This window comes from Psittacula echo (assembly GCF_963264785.1).
Source record: "Psittacula echo genome assembly, chromosome: 6".
NCBI classification, from domain to species: Eukaryota; Metazoa; Chordata; class Aves; order Psittaciformes; family Psittacidae; genus Psittacula; species Psittacula echo.
The window spans coordinates 8,830,215-8,849,810 of record NC_137743.1 but is presented as its reverse complement, the minus strand read 5'-3'; the positions used below and the strand labels follow the sequence as shown (position 1 = coordinate 8,849,810).

The following is a 19,596-nucleotide window of genomic DNA, read 5'->3' as shown; positions in this document are numbered from 1 at the left end:
AATCAGCTAAGGGTTGCTTCTATGGCTGAGATCTGTGTTTAATTATTCAAGAAGCAGGATAAAAACTCTGCTAATAATCCACATAGAAGTTATTGTGTGAATAACTTCTGAATCTTCTGAATTTATATGAAAACTTGTGCATATACATGTATAAAAGCATAAGCAGTTTAAAAATACTATTTACACTTTTGCCATGTCCATATTAGGGGCATCGATCCATGTTAGAAATAAAAATCAAGTTCTTTATTTGTAAAAGGAAACGTTACCCAATTTGTAGGGATTATAAAATAAACTGAAAGTTTTAAGGCAAGATTTAAAATAACGTTAAAATTTGGTTGCTTTAATTAATTGTGTGACAAGAAACAACCCTCTTTGGCAATAACACATGAAGTCAAACAATAATTTAATGTTGTTTCTTAGATACGAAATTTCAGTTGTCAGAACAAGGAGATTGAAGATCTCTTCAGTGTGTATAGGCGATATTACTAGAGAAAAATAATTAGAAACAGGTTAAGGAGTGTTGATGCTAGTATATTGCAAAATGCTGTTGCATGGTAGAGTTGTAGTATTAATATGAGTGTTGTAAAGTTGGTGATGCATCTAGATCATTATGAAGAAAACTTCATGGAGAAATAAATTTGAATTTCTACCAAAATATTTTAGTAAGGCTTTTTTTTCTTGGTTCTGTTTGTACTTTTCTCCCACTTTATTAACACTGCAAGAACTAAGATATCACAATGAATGTCTGTTGTGACAAAAGTTCATTTCCTGAGCAGTCCTTACTATTAAATAATAACACTTATCTTTTTTGACTAATCATGATGCCTATGCCATGAGCTTTGAAATGCTCCATCATCAGAGCCATCTAGACCTTTTATCTAAAATTGATGTTTCAATAATTGCTAATTGATGCATTCACTTTTCTTTGCCTTTTTTTTACTAATATTTTGATCATAATTCTCTAGTTCATTGGTTTCCAAACTCTACAGACCATGGTCGCAGGGAGATCTTGAAAAGGGTCTGCAGCTGTTAACAGAAACCCTGCCAGTTGTTGCAGTATTTTCAGTTAAGAGTTTGGTGAACTGTCCATGAAATAAATAACACCTGGCTGTGGTCTATGGTTTAAAACCTTTAGGAATGTAATCTTCAGTTTCTGTGCCTAAAAGAACCCAGGTAATTGTACATGTTCTTCAGTTTTTAGATTTCAGCAACCAGTCTTTCCTTGCTCATCGTAACACTGACATACCTACATATATACTTCTATGACAGTTACAGTGCGGTGCATCTCACCCACAAGCTTTTTAAAACTTATGTGTCCAGCCTTAAATAACCTTCTAGATATTTCCATACTCAGTAGAGAGAATCAAGGGTTACTCACCTGAGCTCTGTGCATATGTTTTTTAGAACGACATCATCTTCAGAAAGTTTTAGTCTATGTAGAGTAAACCTGTACTATTAGTGACATAATTACATATAGTAACATATTAGCTGAATAAAATTGTAACACAAGGCAGCTTTTTTTGTATCTGACCCTCCCTTACGATCAAAACTGACAACTTATTAGACCTGTCCAAATGGCAGCTGAAAATTTCAGAAGATAAAATATTTTTGTATAAAATTAGTTATCAGATTTGCTGATTATGACACTAATCCCTGTCTTTTCATGGGCTTTTTAGCCTCGTACGTTTTTTAATGTACAGAAAAAAACCAATGACTTGTCATTTGTCAGTTTTCAAAACTTTGGACTTCTGTGAAATTCATTCTCACATGCCCTTTCTTTACATGGGAAAAGATGTATAAATAGTAAGTGCTGAAGTATTTTGAAGCTCATTCTGCACTCATTGCATTCAGCAAAAATGCAAGTTTTGCTAGTTTATAGTAAAGATTTCACAGTAAATGACTTTTTGTTTTCTCACAATGGACAAGTAATGTCAGACACCAACATACTTCAGTGTAACAATGAAAATGAGGCAGTGCATGACTGCAAGATACAGACAACAGAGGACTGAATCAGGCAGCTGCTCTGAAAGTTCAGAATAATTATCATGATTAAAAATAGGTCTGGTGGTAACCCCCTAACTTTGGTATAATAAAAGCAAAATTTATTTTGGTCACAAATGGATATGATTTATAGCATTTGATAGTGGAACTTGGTTTCAAAAGCAGCGTGAGTTTTGCTGATGAAGAAGAATGTGAATAGGACTGTTCTCAACAAACTGTTGCTGGAAATAGAGAACAATCAATAGAAAGAGGAGAGAGACAAACAGCCTGTGCAGTGAGGAGGTGAGACTGTGCATTTTAGAATTGGCATGAATAGAGACTTCCCTAAATAGAAAAATGTGGGAAGACTGACTGTGGTGGGTCTGATGTTGCAGTTGTGAGGGAGGTTCTTACAACTTTGTGATTTCATGAAGCTAAGATAGAACAGCACTGTTTTTCTATTCAGGAAATAGAAATCTTCTATTCAGAAAAAAAATTTGTATTCAGAAAAAGGTTATATGATCATTAGGTTGTAGCTGGGAACGAGATAATGTTGCGAGTGGGTCTGGTTGTATGGTCTATTCATATTGCTGGCTGCCATACAGTGCGGTCCTTTTGAGTTAGAACTTTTGCTAAACTTTCAGTTTTGGAGTCAAAATGCTAGACGTATTTCTCAGAAATTCTATATGTGTGTGAAAATCTTTTGCCATGTTGTTCAGTTTTAGAAATGTGTTTTAAGAAACTGTGTGACAAATGCCATGGGAGAATGGACTGGCCAAAGTTACAAAGTCCATGAATCTGTCCAGTGATTTATGGTTTTGCTCCTTTTCTGGCAACTGAGGTTCATTCTTCCCTCTTTGCTGAGATGTAGTGAACTGGGAAGCTCTGCTGGAAAGATCTGGGGAATGGGAGAAGCTAGCTCAAGATTAAAGTAGTTCTCTAAAGTTTACTCCAACCTGATTCTTAAAATTACTTAATAAAACCTTTTTATTGAAACAGACTGTTCAGGCAGTGGGTGCCAGGAAAGTGGAAGAAAGAAGTTTGCTGGCATGATCATTTTTGATTTGCTTCTTCATTAGGGCATGATTATACAACTACTAATAACATGGCTACATACTATTTCCCAAGGAACTTTCCCTCTACAATGCACTGAATAAATTTTTAGGGAAAGAATCAGTGATAATGTAATGGAAAGATGAAAGTATGTTCTTTTCCTGGTTTTTTTTTGTGAAAGTGGAACAAATTACAGTGAATGATGGAAGGAACTGCAAAATAAGAACTATCATGTGTAGTGTTATATAACTCACATATTATGAAGACTCAAGCTCTAGGTATTTCAGATTGGTTACTCATGATTAATGGATCTTTTTGTCCTTGGTCTTTTTGTTTCATTTTGTATCCTATAAAATGAGACTGATAATGCCTGCTCATCTCTCAGTAATGTTGTAACAAATTCATTAACTTTTCTGAAGAACTCAGAAACTGGTAGTGATGAATACTATAGAAAGCCACATGAGAAACGAATTCTGTCTTTAGAAAAGGGTTTGTGTAGTATGTATTAAATGAGGCATGGGCCCAACACCAAGTGTTGAATGTAGAACAAAGTGTTGAATAGCTGCCCATTAACTGAGCACTCACCCAAAAATAATTCACAGACACCCTTGATTGTAGTGGTTCTTTTTACACTTTTAATATTCCTCTTTAATGTACCCTTTTAATATCAATCTTTCACTAATTTATATGAAACATATCCAATTTTTTTAAAGATTTTAGAAATAATTTCCAGTGTAATTATATGTTCTTAGGGAGTTGTAGGGTCACTCAGAAGTACTGAAGTAGAATTTCAAGTCAGGATTTCTGTCTGGGCTTTCCTCTTTGAGGAACACTGGCATTTTAGAAAACACAAAGTTTTCTTGTAATACTGTCCTGGGTTCAGCAGCAGCAGTCAGTTTTTCTCCTTCTTAGTAGCTGGTGCAGTGCTGTGGTTTTGACTTTCGGCCTGGGACCTCAACTGAGCTATGGAATATGCAAAAAGATTTTACCCGTCAACCAGGGGAGCACATCATCACCTGGTTGCTCCGATGCTGGGACAATGGGGCCGATGGTCACAAACTAGGAGGTACAGAAGCCAAGCAGCTGGGATCACTTGCTAGAGAAGGGGGAATTGACAAAGCAATTGCAAGAGAGAAAAGGTCCCTCAGTCTTTGGAGGCGGCTCTTGGCAGCTGTGAAAGAAAGGTTTCCATACAAGGACGATGTTATGAGTCGTTCGGCCAAGTGGACTACTTTAGACAAAGGCATCCAGTCTCTGAGGGAATTAGCCATCGTAGAGACGATCTATCACATCAAACCGAATAACGGAGATATACCCATAGACCCAGATGAAGTCAAATGTACATGACCCATGCATACTGTCCTGGGTTCAGCAGCAGCAGTCAGTTTTTCTCCTTCTTAGTAGCTGGTGCAGTGCTGTGGTTTTGACTTTCGGCCTGGGAATAAAATGGCAAGATGGACGTCGCCAGATCCCTGCAGATGGGGAGTAGGTTGAGTAAGGGAATAGGTCTGTTCCTTATTGGATATGAATTTAAAATTCCCATATTAACCATATTAAAAGTCATGGGCCTTCATTAAAGAAAGAGAACAGTTTCTTGAAAATTAACAGCAATGCTAGGATTAAATGATTGCTTTGAAATTTATTTTCCTCATTTAATTAAATTGCTTTCTTTGCCTAATTATTGTTTGTTCTCACATGCACTCATTACTGACATTTTGAATTGATTTTAATGACTCCTTTTGACTGCAAAAGCAGTCAAGGGTTTTGAAAAAATCAAAATAGAGATGTGAAAAGGCTCAATAACCATAAATCCTTGTTATATTTGACCGTTGATGATGTCAGGATGGTATTGTAGTCTTATCTCGCAATGTTCTTTTTCTACTTCATTCAATAATTTTTAATACACAAGGAAAGCAATATGCCTTGAAACAGAAATTAGACTGTAGGAGTCCCCTCTCTGTCCTGAGTGCTTGTGTCATTTGACTTCTTCTGGTCTCTTAGTCTCTGTGTGCAAATTGAATTTTCTTCCCATGCTGGTGTGAATCCTGTTGCTGCTTCTCCCTTGCCTACACTAAGGAGATGAGGCACATAACCTGCTAGGCAAAAAGTAGGAGGAGCTGGTTTTAATATTGTCAAAAAGAAGGCAGCCTACAGCATGTTTTCCTGGTGAGAGCTCTGAAGAGGAGGCTACTCTGCAGTGATGTGGCAGCTTAATTGTGCACAGAACTCTGTAGTAGCTGTGTTTAGGGTGCACTGGGCTGACTCCTGGAGAAGCTTTGGCTCAAGAATACTCAGCTGGTGGGTTCCAAATACTCTGTGGTGGGGAACTAAGATCTAAGCTGTGGACTCTGGGTTTCTGTAGGAGGTTTCTATGTCCTCAAGAACTTCCCCTGTAAAACTTTAAACATAAAAGTTCAGGAAGTTTATAGATTATGCTGCATTTTGTGTCTCCTTAACTTCTGTCTGGCTGTATCTTTTATCAGATTTGAGATGGAGGTCTGGGCTGCACATCTGAGCCAACAGCACACTGGATATTTTCCAGTCCAGCATGAAGTAGGAAGGGATTATTGCTGATGTAAAGTGACAGTGGTTCTATCTCTATCTGTAAACGTTACTTGTTGGTTTTATTTGTTTGGGATTTTTGTAAATATTTCAAAAATAGTAAGTAGAAAAATGTAAATGTGGACCATTTTGATGACTTAGAAAAATGAAATGCTGGATATTAAGATTTTATTGAAACAATCCAAAACTAAGATGAAATTGTCTTCTGCATAGTTCCAGAAGTTTGGGGATAGGTAGAAGAGCAAGCTATTGTTAAAAAAACAAACCAAAAAACGCGTTTCGATATATTGTTTTTCCGTTAACTTTTTTAGAAGTAAAATAATGCAACACTCATTCTGTAATGTCATTACCATTTTTTCCACAGCTAAGAGTCTAGGTAGCTAACTACCTAGGCTCTTTGGAAAATCGTTATAGCTAATTGACACTTTGAATTTGAAATGTGTTGAGAATTAAGTTTAGATGAGGAAATATGTTTTGAAAAAAGGTGGGATTTGTGTTGTAGGCATTTTTAATTCTTACAGAAAAATGAGTCACCAAAATGAACCACAGAGCAGTACTTGTAGAGAATCAAGCATTTTCTTCTATAAATTACTGAAATAATTCTATAACTTTCTGTATTTAATTTTTGGGTATTAATGGCCGTTGGTAATATTTTGATTGCCACCTCTTAGTAGTGGTAGTGTTTGTTTTATTGTTGTTGTTGCTTGAATTTGTTTCATTTTCAGAGTTCACCTGATTTTGAAAACAGTTTTAAAGCCTTATTTCTGTAGGTCAACCAGATAAACACTGCAAGATTGCTTTTATCAGGTGTTTCTCATATCGCAGTTTGATTATGTTTAGTGTTCGTTATCTTTGTGCTTTCATTGTCATCCTATGATACAATATAAATGCAGTGAGATTTTTTTTTAGTTTCGTTTTGTTTCCTAATTGAAGCAGTCTGTTCTCTGTGTGTCTTTATAAACTGAAGCATTTGTACAAACTCTGATATGTTTATGTAAAGGGTGAAAATACTTAGAGTAGCTTTTTAAAAGTTTAAAGTAGAAACAAATATGCATTGAATAAAATCTCTGGCTTCTCTAAATTCACGATTGTAATTATATACGACAACATGTATCAGCAGGATACACGGAATGTTCTTTAAGTAGGTTTTTCTACATTAAATGTAATACATTTGTCTATTTATTATTTAACTATTCCAAACATGTTGTGCTCTTACAATGAAATTTTACTTTAAATTTTTTATTTATTTCCAAGCAAAGGTGTCTAGGCTGAACGGCACTATGAAATATGATGTGACGTAGTGTGTAACTGCTTAGTCTGTTTATGTGAATTTGGGATATATGGGCCTATATTATGTTTTAGGGTTATGTTCTGGATGCAGCTTGGCAGAGGGAAGGAAAGCTATTCTGCCTGCTGCAGCCTGCTGAAGGTGAAGCCTTCTGAAGAGAGGGAAGTGATACTTTCCCTGAGAGCTGTGGGATGCATGTAGAGGAAGAGTCTCCTAAGGTATAGCCTGAAACATAGGAAGTGAGAACAGTGAGACAGACAGCATCAGGATACAATAGATGGTCTTCTTTACAATCCCTTTTAATTTCTGCTCTCACATTAAATTTCCCCTAAAGTTCTTCTAATTTATATTCTAATAAAATGTAGCTTTAGAGCCTTCCAGACATTTGGGATGTGCAAGTTAAGAACAGGTCCAGGCAAATCTTTCTCGAAGTTTTGGCCAACCAGAGAGTAATCTGAGTATAAAAGTGAACCTTCCTCCAAGCTGTGAAACTTCTTCAGCATACTTCTGCAGTCATTAGAAAGATGGGAAGGAAATATTTGCTCAATGCCAGCTCTGTCATTTGCACCCGACTTAATTTGCACGGTTGAATCACATAACTGTGTTAGGCAGTGCTCCCATTCAAGTTGTATTCACTTTAGTCATCTTCCTTGAACTGACTGGGCAGATCAGGCCCAGTCAGCATGGGTTCATGAAGAGCAGGTCATGCTTGACCAACCTGATCTCTTCTATGATAAGGTGACCTGCCTGATTGCTGAGAGAAAGGCTGTGAACATTTTCTATGTTGACTTAAGTAAAGCCTTTGACACAGTCTCCCACAGCTTTCTCCTGGAGAAACTGGCTGCTCATGGCGTGGGTAAGCAGATTCTTTGCTGGGTTGGAAACTGGCTGGATGGCTGAGCCCAAAGAGTGGTGCTAAATGGTATCATATCTAGTTGATGACCGGTCACTAGCAGTGTCCCTGAGGGCTTGGTGTTAAGGTCAGTGTTGTTTAATTTCTTCAGTGATGATCTGAATGAGTGCACTCTCAGTAGACCTGCAGATGACACCAAGTTGGCTGAGAGTGTTGATCTGTGAAGGATAAGACAGCTCTGAAGAGGGATCTGGACAGGCTGGATTGATGGGCTGTGGCCAGTGGTATGAGGTTCAACAAGGCGAAGTGCCAGGTCCTTTACTTGGACCACAATAACCCCCTGCAAAGTGCCAGTCTGGGAAAGAGTGGTTGGAAAGCTGCTCAGAGGAAAAGGACTTGGGGATGCTGATTGACAGAGCTGAACATGAGCCGGCTTGCACCCAGTAAACCAAGAAGGCCAACAGCATCCTGGCCTGTATAAGAAATAGTGTGGCCAGCAGGGCCAGGGCAGCGATCATCCCGCTGTACTTGGCACTGGTGAGGCTGCACCTCGAATCCTGTGTTCAGTTCTGGGCCCCTCACTAAAAGAGAGACATTGAGGTGCTGGAGCAGAGCCAGAGAAGGACAATGAAGCTGGTGAGGGGTCTGGAACACAAGTCTGATGAGGAGCAGCTGAGGGCTCAGAGGGGACCTTATCACTCTCTTCAATTACCTGAAAGGAGGTTGTAGTGAGGTAGAGGAACAGTCTCTTCTCCGGACAGGAGAAGGACAAGAAATAATGACCTCAAGCTGTGCCGGGGGGTTTAGATTGTATATTGGGAAACATTCCTTCACCAAAAGAATGCTCAGGCATTGGAAGAGGCTGCCCAGGGCAGCAGTGGAATCACTGTCTCTGGAAGTGTTCAAAACCATGTAGATCAGGCTCTCAGTGGCATGGTTTAGTGGTGGCCTTGGCAGTCCCAGAGTAATGGTTGGATTTGATGATCTAAAAGGTCTTTTCCAACCTGGTTGATTCTGTGATTCTATGATTAGAATCATCTATGAAGAGATATGTATTTCTGCTTTGCAGCATCCAGTCTGTGGCTGAGATAGAGATTTAATGGTTTGTCCCTCTCTACTGCAGATAGAATAAAACCTTCATAAATTGTGTTTATTATTGCTGTGAAATGTGCTCCTACTGAATAGTTTAGTGAAGATCTGCTCTCTCCAGTTTATAGGTCTGGCTTGGCATAAGTTAAAGGTCCTTTGGCACCTTTGAAGAATCTCAAGGCGCGTTCCATAAGTTGGCTTTCAGAACCCTTCTTTAATAATGCAAGCTGTGGTCTCAAGGCCATTTGAGTACTGCAGAAGAGATAATGTCTACAGTGTGTAATATACAACTATCTTTGATACTATTAATGGGGTATCTATCTAATTAATTAACTGCTAATTAATTAATAACACTGTAAAGTACTTTGGGATATCTTGAGTATAAAAGGCTCTGTATGTAGCTATCTTGCTGTTTTTCAGGATTGACAGTTGTAGGTAAAAATGCAGTTAAAAAAGTGAAAATATTTTTCTGATTTGTTACAAGATGGTATCAAAAGGAGCGTGACCAGCAGGTCGAAGGAGGTGATCCTGCCCCTCTACTCTGCTCTCGTGAGACCTCACTTGGAGTATTGTGGGCAGTTCTGGTGTCCTCAACATAAAAAGGACATGGAACTGTTGGAACAAGTCCAGAGGAGGGCCATGAGGATGATCAGGGGACTGGAGCACCTCCCGTATGAAGACAGGTTGAGAAAGTTGGGGCTGTTCAGCCTGGAGAAGAGAAGGCTGCGTGGAGACCTCATAGCAGCCTTCCAGTATCTGAAGGGGGCTATAAGGATGCTGGGGAGGGGCTCTTCATCAGGGACTGCAGTGACAGGACAAGGGGTAACGGGTTCAAACTTAAACAGGGGAAGTTTAGATTGGATCTAAGGAAGAAATTCTTTACTGTGAGGGTGGTGAGGCACTGGAAGGGGTTGCCGAGGGAGGTTGTGAATGCTCCCTCCTTGGCGGTGTTCAAGGCCAGGTTGGATGAGGCCTTGGGTGGCATGGTTTAGTGTGGGGTGTCTCTGCCCATGGCAAGGGGTTGGAACTGGATGATCTTGAGGTCCTTTCCAACCCTAACTATTCTATGATTCTATGATTCTATGTAGCATCTTTCATCAATGTAAAGACTTTTCCTGAATACTTTGAAAACTTAGTTCCTATTTTCTTGGCTTTAGCAGGGAACACATAAATTTTAGAAAAAGAAACCAACAGAAACCGAACAACAATTAAATATAACAGGAAACCACGAGAAAAAATAGTCACACTGTTTTAAGAGTAAATGACTTTGATATCTTTTTTAAACTTATGGGCAGAAAAGCTGTCCATATAATTGGGAGACAGGAGTCCTGTGTCTACTCCCAGTTTTGCCTAATGTCTTAACTATATATCCCTGGTCTTCAGCTGATGCTCTGCTTCTCTGAGGGGGCACGGTTTGGGCTTAGAAGATGACTATGGTGTTTTTTAAATGGCCATTTTCTGTATTTTCTGAGCAAACCAGCATTATGTTGTTCAGAAGGGCTTTCTATGGTGCTTCTTGCATTTGCAGCCTTAGCAGTAGCCAGAAATTCCGGGCGAGTGCATGCTGTGCTACTTGTCCACTGTACATTTACAATGGTTCATGCTAAAGTAGGTCTCTGTATTTCATGGAGTCAGAAGTTGACCAGATCAGGAGACTTAGCAGATCTATACATTATTCCTATCTTTTTGGCCTTGTTACTCATGACTATTAAAGGCTTTATTAATCCCTTTAATAAGAGGTCAATCACTACTTGCCATCTTTTGCTGGCCTGCTGCCTTTAAATATGTTCTGGTGTGATGATTAATCTTACTGTTAAATATGTAGATAGACTACAATGTTACTAATAGATTCAATGAGACTTTATTAATAAGATTTACTTAGTTGTTGAACCGTACAATAGTACAGATGACAACCATATGAAGTTTAACCATGACAAGTGCAAGGTCCTACACCGGGGTCGGAGCAATCCCAGGCACAGCTACAGGTTGGGCAGAGAAGAGATTCAGAGCAGCCCTGCAGAGAAGGACTTGGGGGTGTTGGTCAGTGAGAAAACGAACATGAGCCGGCTTCACTGTGCGCTTGCAGCCCAGAAAGCCAACCGTATCCTGGGCTGCATCAAGAGGAGCGTGACCAGCAGGTTGAAGGAGGGGATCCTGCCCCTCTACTCTGCTCTCGTGAGACCTCACTTGGAGCATTGTGTACAGTTCTGGTGTCCTCAACATAAAAAGGACATGGAACTGTTGGAACAAGTCCAGAGGAGGCCACAAGGATGATCAGGGGACTGGAGCACCTCCTGTATGGAGACAGGCTGAGAAAGTTGGGGCTGTTCAGCCTGGAGAAGAGAAGGCTGCGTGGAGACCTCATAGCAGCCTTCCAGTATCTGAAGGGGGGCCTACAAGGATGCTGGGGATGGACTCTTCATCAGGGACTGTAGTGACAGGACAAGGGGTAACGGGTTCAAACTTAAACAGGGGAAGTTTAGATTGGATATAAGGAAGAAGTGCTTTATGTGAGGGTGGTGAGGCACTGGAATGGGTTGCCTGGGGAAGTTGTGAATGCTCCATCCCTGGCAGTTTTCAAGGCCAGGTTGGACAGAGCCTTGGGTGCCATGGTTTAGTGTGGGGTGTCCCTGTTCATGGCAGGGCGGTTGGAACTGGATGATCTTAAGGTCCTTTCCAACCCTAACTATTCTATGATTCTGTGATTCTATGATTAATAATAAATGCGTTCTTTAATATTTATTTATCTTTTGCCTTCAGAGCATGCAAAAACCTGATTTAACTTGTTACCTAAGTCATGTAGATCAATTTACTCTTGTTTGAATAGTGGAACTGTGGTGTCTAATGATAAAGAAAGTGGACTTGGCAGCTTCGAAGGTCATGGTAATTCCTTTCACGTAACTCCTTTATCTTTTAATTTTCTTTCCACACAGTGTAAAAAAAACCCCAATCAAACAAACAAAAAAAAAACCCTACCCCAAAACATTTTCTTTAACTAGTAAGACAATGCAGCGGGCTATATTCTTGCTTCATTGACCAGTAAGCTTTTTTTCTCCTTCTATGTCAGGCTTCCCGAGGGATAGAATAAAATGTATTTTTCAGATGATGTGTTCCTGCAGAAAAGGTGATTGTCAGCAGTAAGCAAGCTACTGAGTCCAACAAAAAGCTGACACAGCTTTTTCCTGCTTTGACTTAATCTTTCACTCTCTTTGTATTTACTGATTTTCTTTTTATGATCACATTTTTTATTTGTAACGCACTGTGTGTTGTTGGTGACTAGCGGAATGCCATCAAGACATGGATCAAAATAGGCCTCCAAAATTACTCACTAGGGTGTCGCATCAAAGATAACTTGCATCTGGCCATACTTGAACATGCACAAAATAATAATCTGAACCAGGTACACTTCCAAGTCACCTCTTTATTTTCTGTGACAAAGGCAAAACCAGAATCTTTTGATCCCTGTAGAACCATACTGGTCCAAGAGTTAGGTTTATTCTGCTAGATCTGAAGATATTTGCCCCTGTAACGGAGCATTCAAGATCCATCCACTGCACCCAGCTCTGGTTCACAGCAGTCTGTTGCAGAAGGATTATTAATCTGCTAACACAGTTTACATCTCTGAGGGCTTTTCTGATTTTTTATTATCTGCCTGCTGGGATTCTACATGGAGTGCTGATGAATCACAGCAACAGCCATCCTGTGTCTATTTCTTACATTGTGGAAGTGCTGGAAACCTGCTTCACTCTGAAATGTCCAATTATGACTCTTGCCCCTGAAGATAAGTTCCTTTTCAGTCATTTCTGGTGACCCAGATAAGGATTAATCTCATTCCTCCAGTTTGAGGAACTATGGGATACTCAAAACTTATGTCTTCTGACTGGTCCAAATCATTTTATACTCCTTCCAGGAAGGGTTAAACATGGTTTGGGTCATCTTCTCCCTTCTGCATCTATGCCAACTTTAGCTGGCCATCAGAGGAGTGCTGTTAGTGTTCAGTGACAGGAATGGCATGACTAGTAACTGCTGGCAGACTCCAGTCCTTTCATGGGTTGAAAGAAAAATGGACAGAACAAATGCCATTTTGAACTGAAATATAATCTTTCTGAGTCAGTACTAAACTACCACTTGCTTCTCTTGCATGAAAAGTTTATATCACCTGCCACTTACAAATTCTCTTAGAATTCTGTCAATTTAGAAAGGATGTGCTTTCTGGTTATATAATTTCTATTCAAAATTTCACTGTGTCATTTTGCTATTACCAGTCCTGTTTACCTTAGTATCATGCCTTCATGCTATGTAATTTTACAGTAGATGCAAGTTTTAAGGCTGGTGATTCTAAAATGTGTTATATTGACATAGGTGTGTAAGTGTATTTCTATAGCATAGTAAAACATCTGACTGTAAAACTTAAATATTTAAATGCATTTTGAACAGAATATTCGAATAATTGTTTCAGAGTAAAATTAGGGAACTGATAACTCTCAAAACTAACAATCCTTGATAGTGTACTTTGGAATAATTACTTTTCAAGGAAAGACTATTTCATTATGTGTAGTAGTTGATCTGCCTCCATGATAGAATCTACTTCTTAATATAGTTATTTTTCTTAATACTGTTACTTTTGTTGCTGCTTCACTTTATTGCTTCAAGACATTATAGTGCAAATACTAAAGCAGTGAAGTGCATGTGGGTAATTCTGATGTGTAGGTTACTCCATGCCTTTTAAAATCCACATGAATTGTAAATTTTTTGTATGCTTACATAACATTATTAATATGTTTACACTTGAACCTCTTTTATTATCTTTAATTTCTGTTTTGCCCACAGACAGCCTTTTGATTGATTACCAGTTTACCTTCAGCTTATTACAAGAGGATGATCGCCATCACACTGCCATAAACTTTATAGCAAATCCAGAACAGGTAAGAAAATGTTATTTCCTTCAGACAAGTTTTGGAGAGTCATGATTACGATTTCCATTATATTTGACCATGATTAAAGGTTTCCCAAGTGCCCATAAGGTATTAGATATAGTTCAAATCTTTTTTGAGCACTGAAAATTATTCCAGTGCAATTCACTGATAAAAGTTTCTAAATGGTAGAAAACTTTCTACATGTAGTTCAGAACAACTAATACTGCAAAAAATTATCAGCTGGTTTATTTTATTGTTCCTATGGATAACAAGTTTCAGTATCTTCCTGAGATGGATTAAAGGAATATACCCTTCAGTTAAGAAATCTTCATTAGCAGATGAGAAAAATAATTTTTTGGACTGTAATTAAAATGTAGCCATTTGCCATGATTACTTTTTTTTAGTTTTATAAAGAGAATGATTTCATTATGTTTACCACAGTCTGAAAAGGAAGCTGGTGTAGTTATATGCTTATTTGAACTCTATTCTTACTGAAGCAAAAGAAAGGATTGCCTTTGGCTCTGAATTATTACCGCTACTATTTATGTATAAAATGGAAAATGGAAGGTGATTAAAAGGCTGTTTTCAGTTATGTGCAATAGTTATATTCAATACATTCTGATATATTTTGTTAACTTCAATATATTTTCTTTTTTTATCTAGTCAAATAAAAATTTGGATATATCAATTAACGCATCAAACAACTTCAATCTCAATATTACATGGTCTATTGGCTCCACAGGTGAGGGTGAACTTTTGTCTTACGACTTTTCCCTATATGGTTTAATGATCCTTTAAACTATTTTAACCTGATTGTCTCTTTGTTGCTAATTTTGATAATAAAGCTTTACCAAATGTGTTCTTTTGCCATTATCAGTATGCAATTATTAATTATATTATTTAAACCTCAGATGATAATTTGCAATCTGAACAAAGCTTCATTAACATGTTAACTTTCTCTCCTATTCAATTAAAATTACTTTGGTAGGAAAAGCTTGTAGTCTATTTAAATTTTTAAAACGACAGTGTTATGAAATGCTGTGATTTTAATTAAGATAAATTACTTCCTTAACTACTGCAGAGGCTGAGATTTTATTTCTTTGTTTCAGTATTCAAGCTAAAAATTTAATTATTAACCTTAACATTGATATCAAACAATAAAGTTCTTCTGTGTATGCTGATAAAAGGAGCTGCTTATCTATTTTTCTCCAACTTTGAACCCCATTAATCTTCTTTGTTTTAAGAAGGAAGAAAAGCTCCATTTAGACAGTTTCTCTGAATTGGTTCTATTGACTTTCTGAAAACACATCCAAGGAGAGAAGCATGATGCTTAAAGTGAAATTATACTAAAATTAAAAACAACAAAAAAAAGATTCAGAGTTTGTCTTACATAAACTCATGAATTTCTTCATCGATGTCATTCTGAAGTATTTTAGCATACTGTAGTTAGTAAATCCTATTTATTCCTTTAACTTAGCATAGTCATCCATGTATTTGCAAGAAATTATATATGTTGATTAGAAGGTATATTATGAAAGCTTTCATGAACAATTGAAACCCTACAGGAATAATGTAAGATGTAGCCAAGTTCACTTTCAAGCTTTATTAACCTGTAAGTTTTTATTGAAATGGAATGTAAATTACTAGAGGAAAGCATATTATCTGTTTAGCTGGCCGTAACAACTTTCTCCTAAAACTCATGTAACTTCTATCAATGCTATAATTAATTCATAATCTTTTGAAACCAGAGGAAGAGTTTCTGTGAATTCTCTGTATGTGTATGAAATGTACCTAGTGTATAATAAAATAATAAGCTCTAATAAAAGGTTGTTAAGCTTGTAGAATGAAGACACCAACAGTAATTAAAGAAGCTAAGTTTCTTGTGCAAATTTACTTTGACACCTTTAATGTTGATTAATATTTGTGATAAATATACATGAGTCTACATATGTGTTTTTTTATTTTTAGCTGGAACAATATCTGGAGAAGAGATTCCTGTTGTTTCTAAAGCTAATATTAAGGAATACAGAGATAGCTTTTCCTGTGAAAAATTCAACTTTCGGAGCAACCCAAACATCACTTTCTATGTCTATGTCAGCAATTTCTCCTGGCCAATCAAAATACAGGTTAGTGTGACTGTTTTGTGCTACAGAGATGTTGACATCTTAGGTTTGCATTGAATTTAATCTTTTCACTCATACAGAAAGTATATAAATAGTATTATTTGCACGTTGTGTTTTTTGTGTATAAGAATTATGATGCTTTTGCTTATGGTAGTGAATCTGACTTCAAACTGTTGGTTTTAAAATCCGCAGTTAAAATTATTGAACATAAATATTTATTTATGATATATCTTAAGCATTTAGAGGGTATACAAATAGAAGGCGGTATACATAGAAGGGTATACATAGAAGAGGGTATACAAATGTGTATGTAGGTACCTAGATGTTTGAGTATAATCTTTTGTTAATCACTTGGTTTCTTAGCCTCTGTTTTTCTTAAAGGTTGAGTGTCTATATTACATTGCAGTACTACCAACTTCAGTTACACTAAGTATATTTGGTTAGAATTTATATTCGTCTTTGACTTCATTGGAATCAATTTCACTGAGTACTTTCTTGAGTAGTGAGATAACTGTGCAGTGACAGACTCAAAAAAATCAATGCAATGATGATTGGTTTTTTACCTCCTCAGAAGTTTCAGCAATATTTATAGTTACCATTACTATAGCTGCATTTCTAAGTACTGCGTCCCCTGCACCAGTCAAGGAGCTCTTTATGTGGATTACCAGCTTTTGGCTATAGCTCCCTTATGGAATTAATTCTTAAAAAATTAAGTTTTGAAAATGATCATAAAACTTGATAATTCCTAATGATTTCTCATGCGACCAGAATAAGCTTAAAATGCTTGCCAGTTAACTCCAACTGTTATACAGAATTCTGTTTTGGTGGCCCCACCTCCTCATTTTTATAAAATACAGAGCTGGTTGCATAAATGTATATATAAATGATAAAATCTGCTGAGGAGCCTCCTGAATTAAATCAGTCATCTTCTAAGTACATGGACAGATAAATAATATTCCTGTTTTGTTACATAAAGCTAAAGTTTTCTTAATCGTACATGGATGTTAACTGTAAATACGTGTTACACAGTGTTTAAGGATGGATTCGTGCAATTTATTAACATTTATGCATACACTAATTCATATAAAGAAAAATGCTGAAGGTTAACTGCTTTCTTTCACTCTCCATAATAGGGGTATTTTTTATGCTCACCAATCCCACTTTCTAAACATAGAACAACTTCAACTGCCTTCCTAAACAAACCCATAAAGCAACTTAAGCCATAAATGCATTACACACTCCTTTCACTTTGAAGATTGGAAGGAGCCTGTATCATGATTGTAAGACAAACATTATTAAGGTGATGTATTCCTAACATGTGCAACTGTGTCAGATGGCAGCAGAGTGCAGCTTCTTCTTGTGCTGTTTCCACTGCAGCGTAACACCCTAAGAGTAACATGTTTTAGTGCATGATAAAGGGAATCCCTGATCATTGGTTAAATTCCTTCTTCCCCCCACTGATTTTTTTTTAATCAGACTTTTCCATAATTATTTTTTTTTCCTTAATTGCCACAGTTGCACAGAGTTTTCTGTGTTTATTTTTGAGGCACATTGAAATTCATCAGTCTGGATGATTCTGGCTCAGAGATAATGGTCCTTGAGTATTGAATTTTTTCCCTGTACTGCTGGTTTTTCATAAACTAACTTCTTCCATCTAGAAATTAAGTCATCCCAATTTTATGCAGTAGAAAAGGAATGCTAAGGTCCAGTTATGGAAACTGTTTAAGGATTTTTATTATTGTCGTTTATATTTGCCTTCCTAAACCAGCAAGATTATTATTCAGCTCTGATGTGTTTTATGTTGTCATCTGTTTTTTCCCAAGGGAATATCTAAAATTCACATTAACCATACAGATTTCTTATGTTTGGTGTTCTAACAGTAGTTACAATCTTCAAATGATAAATGGAGTAGGGAACTTTTCAGAGGAAACAAGTTTAATTTTACTTACTTAACTTTAGGATTCTGTACATAATAGATACTTAAAAAAGTCATGAGCCATCCTGTGCTTTAGCATTAAGAGACGGAAGTCATGGTTCATCCCTATCCAGAGGCTGAAGCTTCCAAGGCCAGTACTAAGTGGGCTCACAGTTCTACTATTTATGATCTTTCACATCTCTTAGCATACCGGATTTCACCTTCCCAATACGCAAAAGTGATACCAGTCTATTACTATATTAGAGAGTATTCATTTAAAGCATGATAATTATTAAAAACCTGATGTTACTGTTGATGAAAGGACTCTGATGATGGCTTTGAGTTCTGGTTTGAAATGCGGATCTCTTCTAGATGGTCTCTGAATAAGCTTTCAAATGGTCTAGGAAATAGTTTCCTGAATGAGTCACCCTTATCTTTCTATGGTGATTAAAAAGTTAGCTCTCTGTTCTAGTGTAGGGCTTTGGATGTCACAGGAGCTGGCCTATGCGTAAGTGGTCATAGAACTATTTGCACTATAGTCCTTTCCACTAATGCAGTCACGGTGCGTTGGTCAGGTCGTGCTGGTTGAAACACACTGATACTTTATATCAAGTCAGTACTGAAGTTTTCATTTAATCCTGTTAGAGCTAAGAAAATTACTGTGACTTCCTTGAGAGGTATTCTGTTCATAGGAATAAATAAGATAGCAACATGAAATTGGGCACATGCGTTTTACACAACAGTTTCGTAGACAACTAAGTGTGCACTTCAGCACATCTAGCATTTTTCAAATATAATCTGAGTACCAGTCTCCTGCATTTACATTATTCATTGTGACTTGTCAACAATTGATTATATAACGAATAAGTTTCTAAGGAAGCAGAAATAGTGACCTTACTACCCTTGTAACCAGTATTTCAAGTTGCATTGTTGATACGCATTTCGCTACTCTTTTTATGCCTTCTGTTACACTGGCACTGGAGCTAAGATTTCTTGTGTCTTTCATTGGAAAGGTTTGGGTGTTGGTGGCTCATTATACAAGACATTTAGTTTCATTTTCTGTCAAAGTCATCCATATTAGCTCTATTTTATCAAGATTTTCATCTTGATAAGACTGTACATCCTAGCAGGTGATTGTTTATTTGTGTTAATGGCTTGCAGTTGCTTCCTCAAATACTTTTATTATGCATGTTACATATTCACAAGCTTGGAGTTTTTTTTTTTTTTTCCTAAATCTTAATAAATCCCTCATGATTCTAACACAAAATATCTTCTTTGAAATATGATTTCATGACTTTGAAAGAAGGATATGTGATGGTTGTGTCCATATAACAATTTTCTGAAGATGTGCTGCTCTGTGATTACTATTCACCAGCAGCTACACAAGGATGCATTGTATTTTTGTCACTGGTGAGTCTAATGACTTCAGAATACAAGTTCTTTAACACTGGATAGCAATGAATTACTTGCCAACCATAGGAACTATTCAGGAAATTTTCAGTTTCAGATTAAGTCCTGCTTTCTTTATAAGATTGTATTCTAGGTTCCTGTTACTCAGCACACTTTTTCTTTCCATAATGGCTATGGGCACACAGCTTGGTGTTCAGTTAGTAAGAGAGCTGTGCAACCCTCAAGGGAAAATGCGTTGAAATTTCCTGATGCTAGAAGCATTTTATTTAGCTATGTGATCTCTTCTTCCTTGACATCAAAGGAGAAGCAGAAATGTGCCATAGTTGTATAAGGGGTCATTAGAAAGCTGATGATATAGGACATCTTCAGCTTAGAGCTGTTTCCACAAATAGGCTTGTTATTGGCTG

At 37.2% G+C, this 19,596-nt stretch overlaps 1 protein-coding gene across 1 annotated transcript in view; it reads left to right on the top strand.

Moving 5' to 3' along the window:
• The window catches only part of ATRNL1 (attractin like 1), a gene marked incomplete at both ends in the record, with an annotated part of 528,973 nt that overhangs the window by 210,904 nt on the left and 298,473 nt on the right, over window positions 1-19,596 (top strand). The window contains 3 exons of the mRNA XM_080620626.1: window positions 13,656-13,750; window positions 14,405-14,483; window positions 15,710-15,867. Coding sequence (XP_080476752.1) covers window positions 13,656-13,750; window positions 14,405-14,483; window positions 15,710-15,867 — 332 coding nt within the window. The remainder of the gene's footprint in view (window positions 1-13,655; window positions 13,751-14,404; window positions 14,484-15,709; window positions 15,868-19,596) is intronic.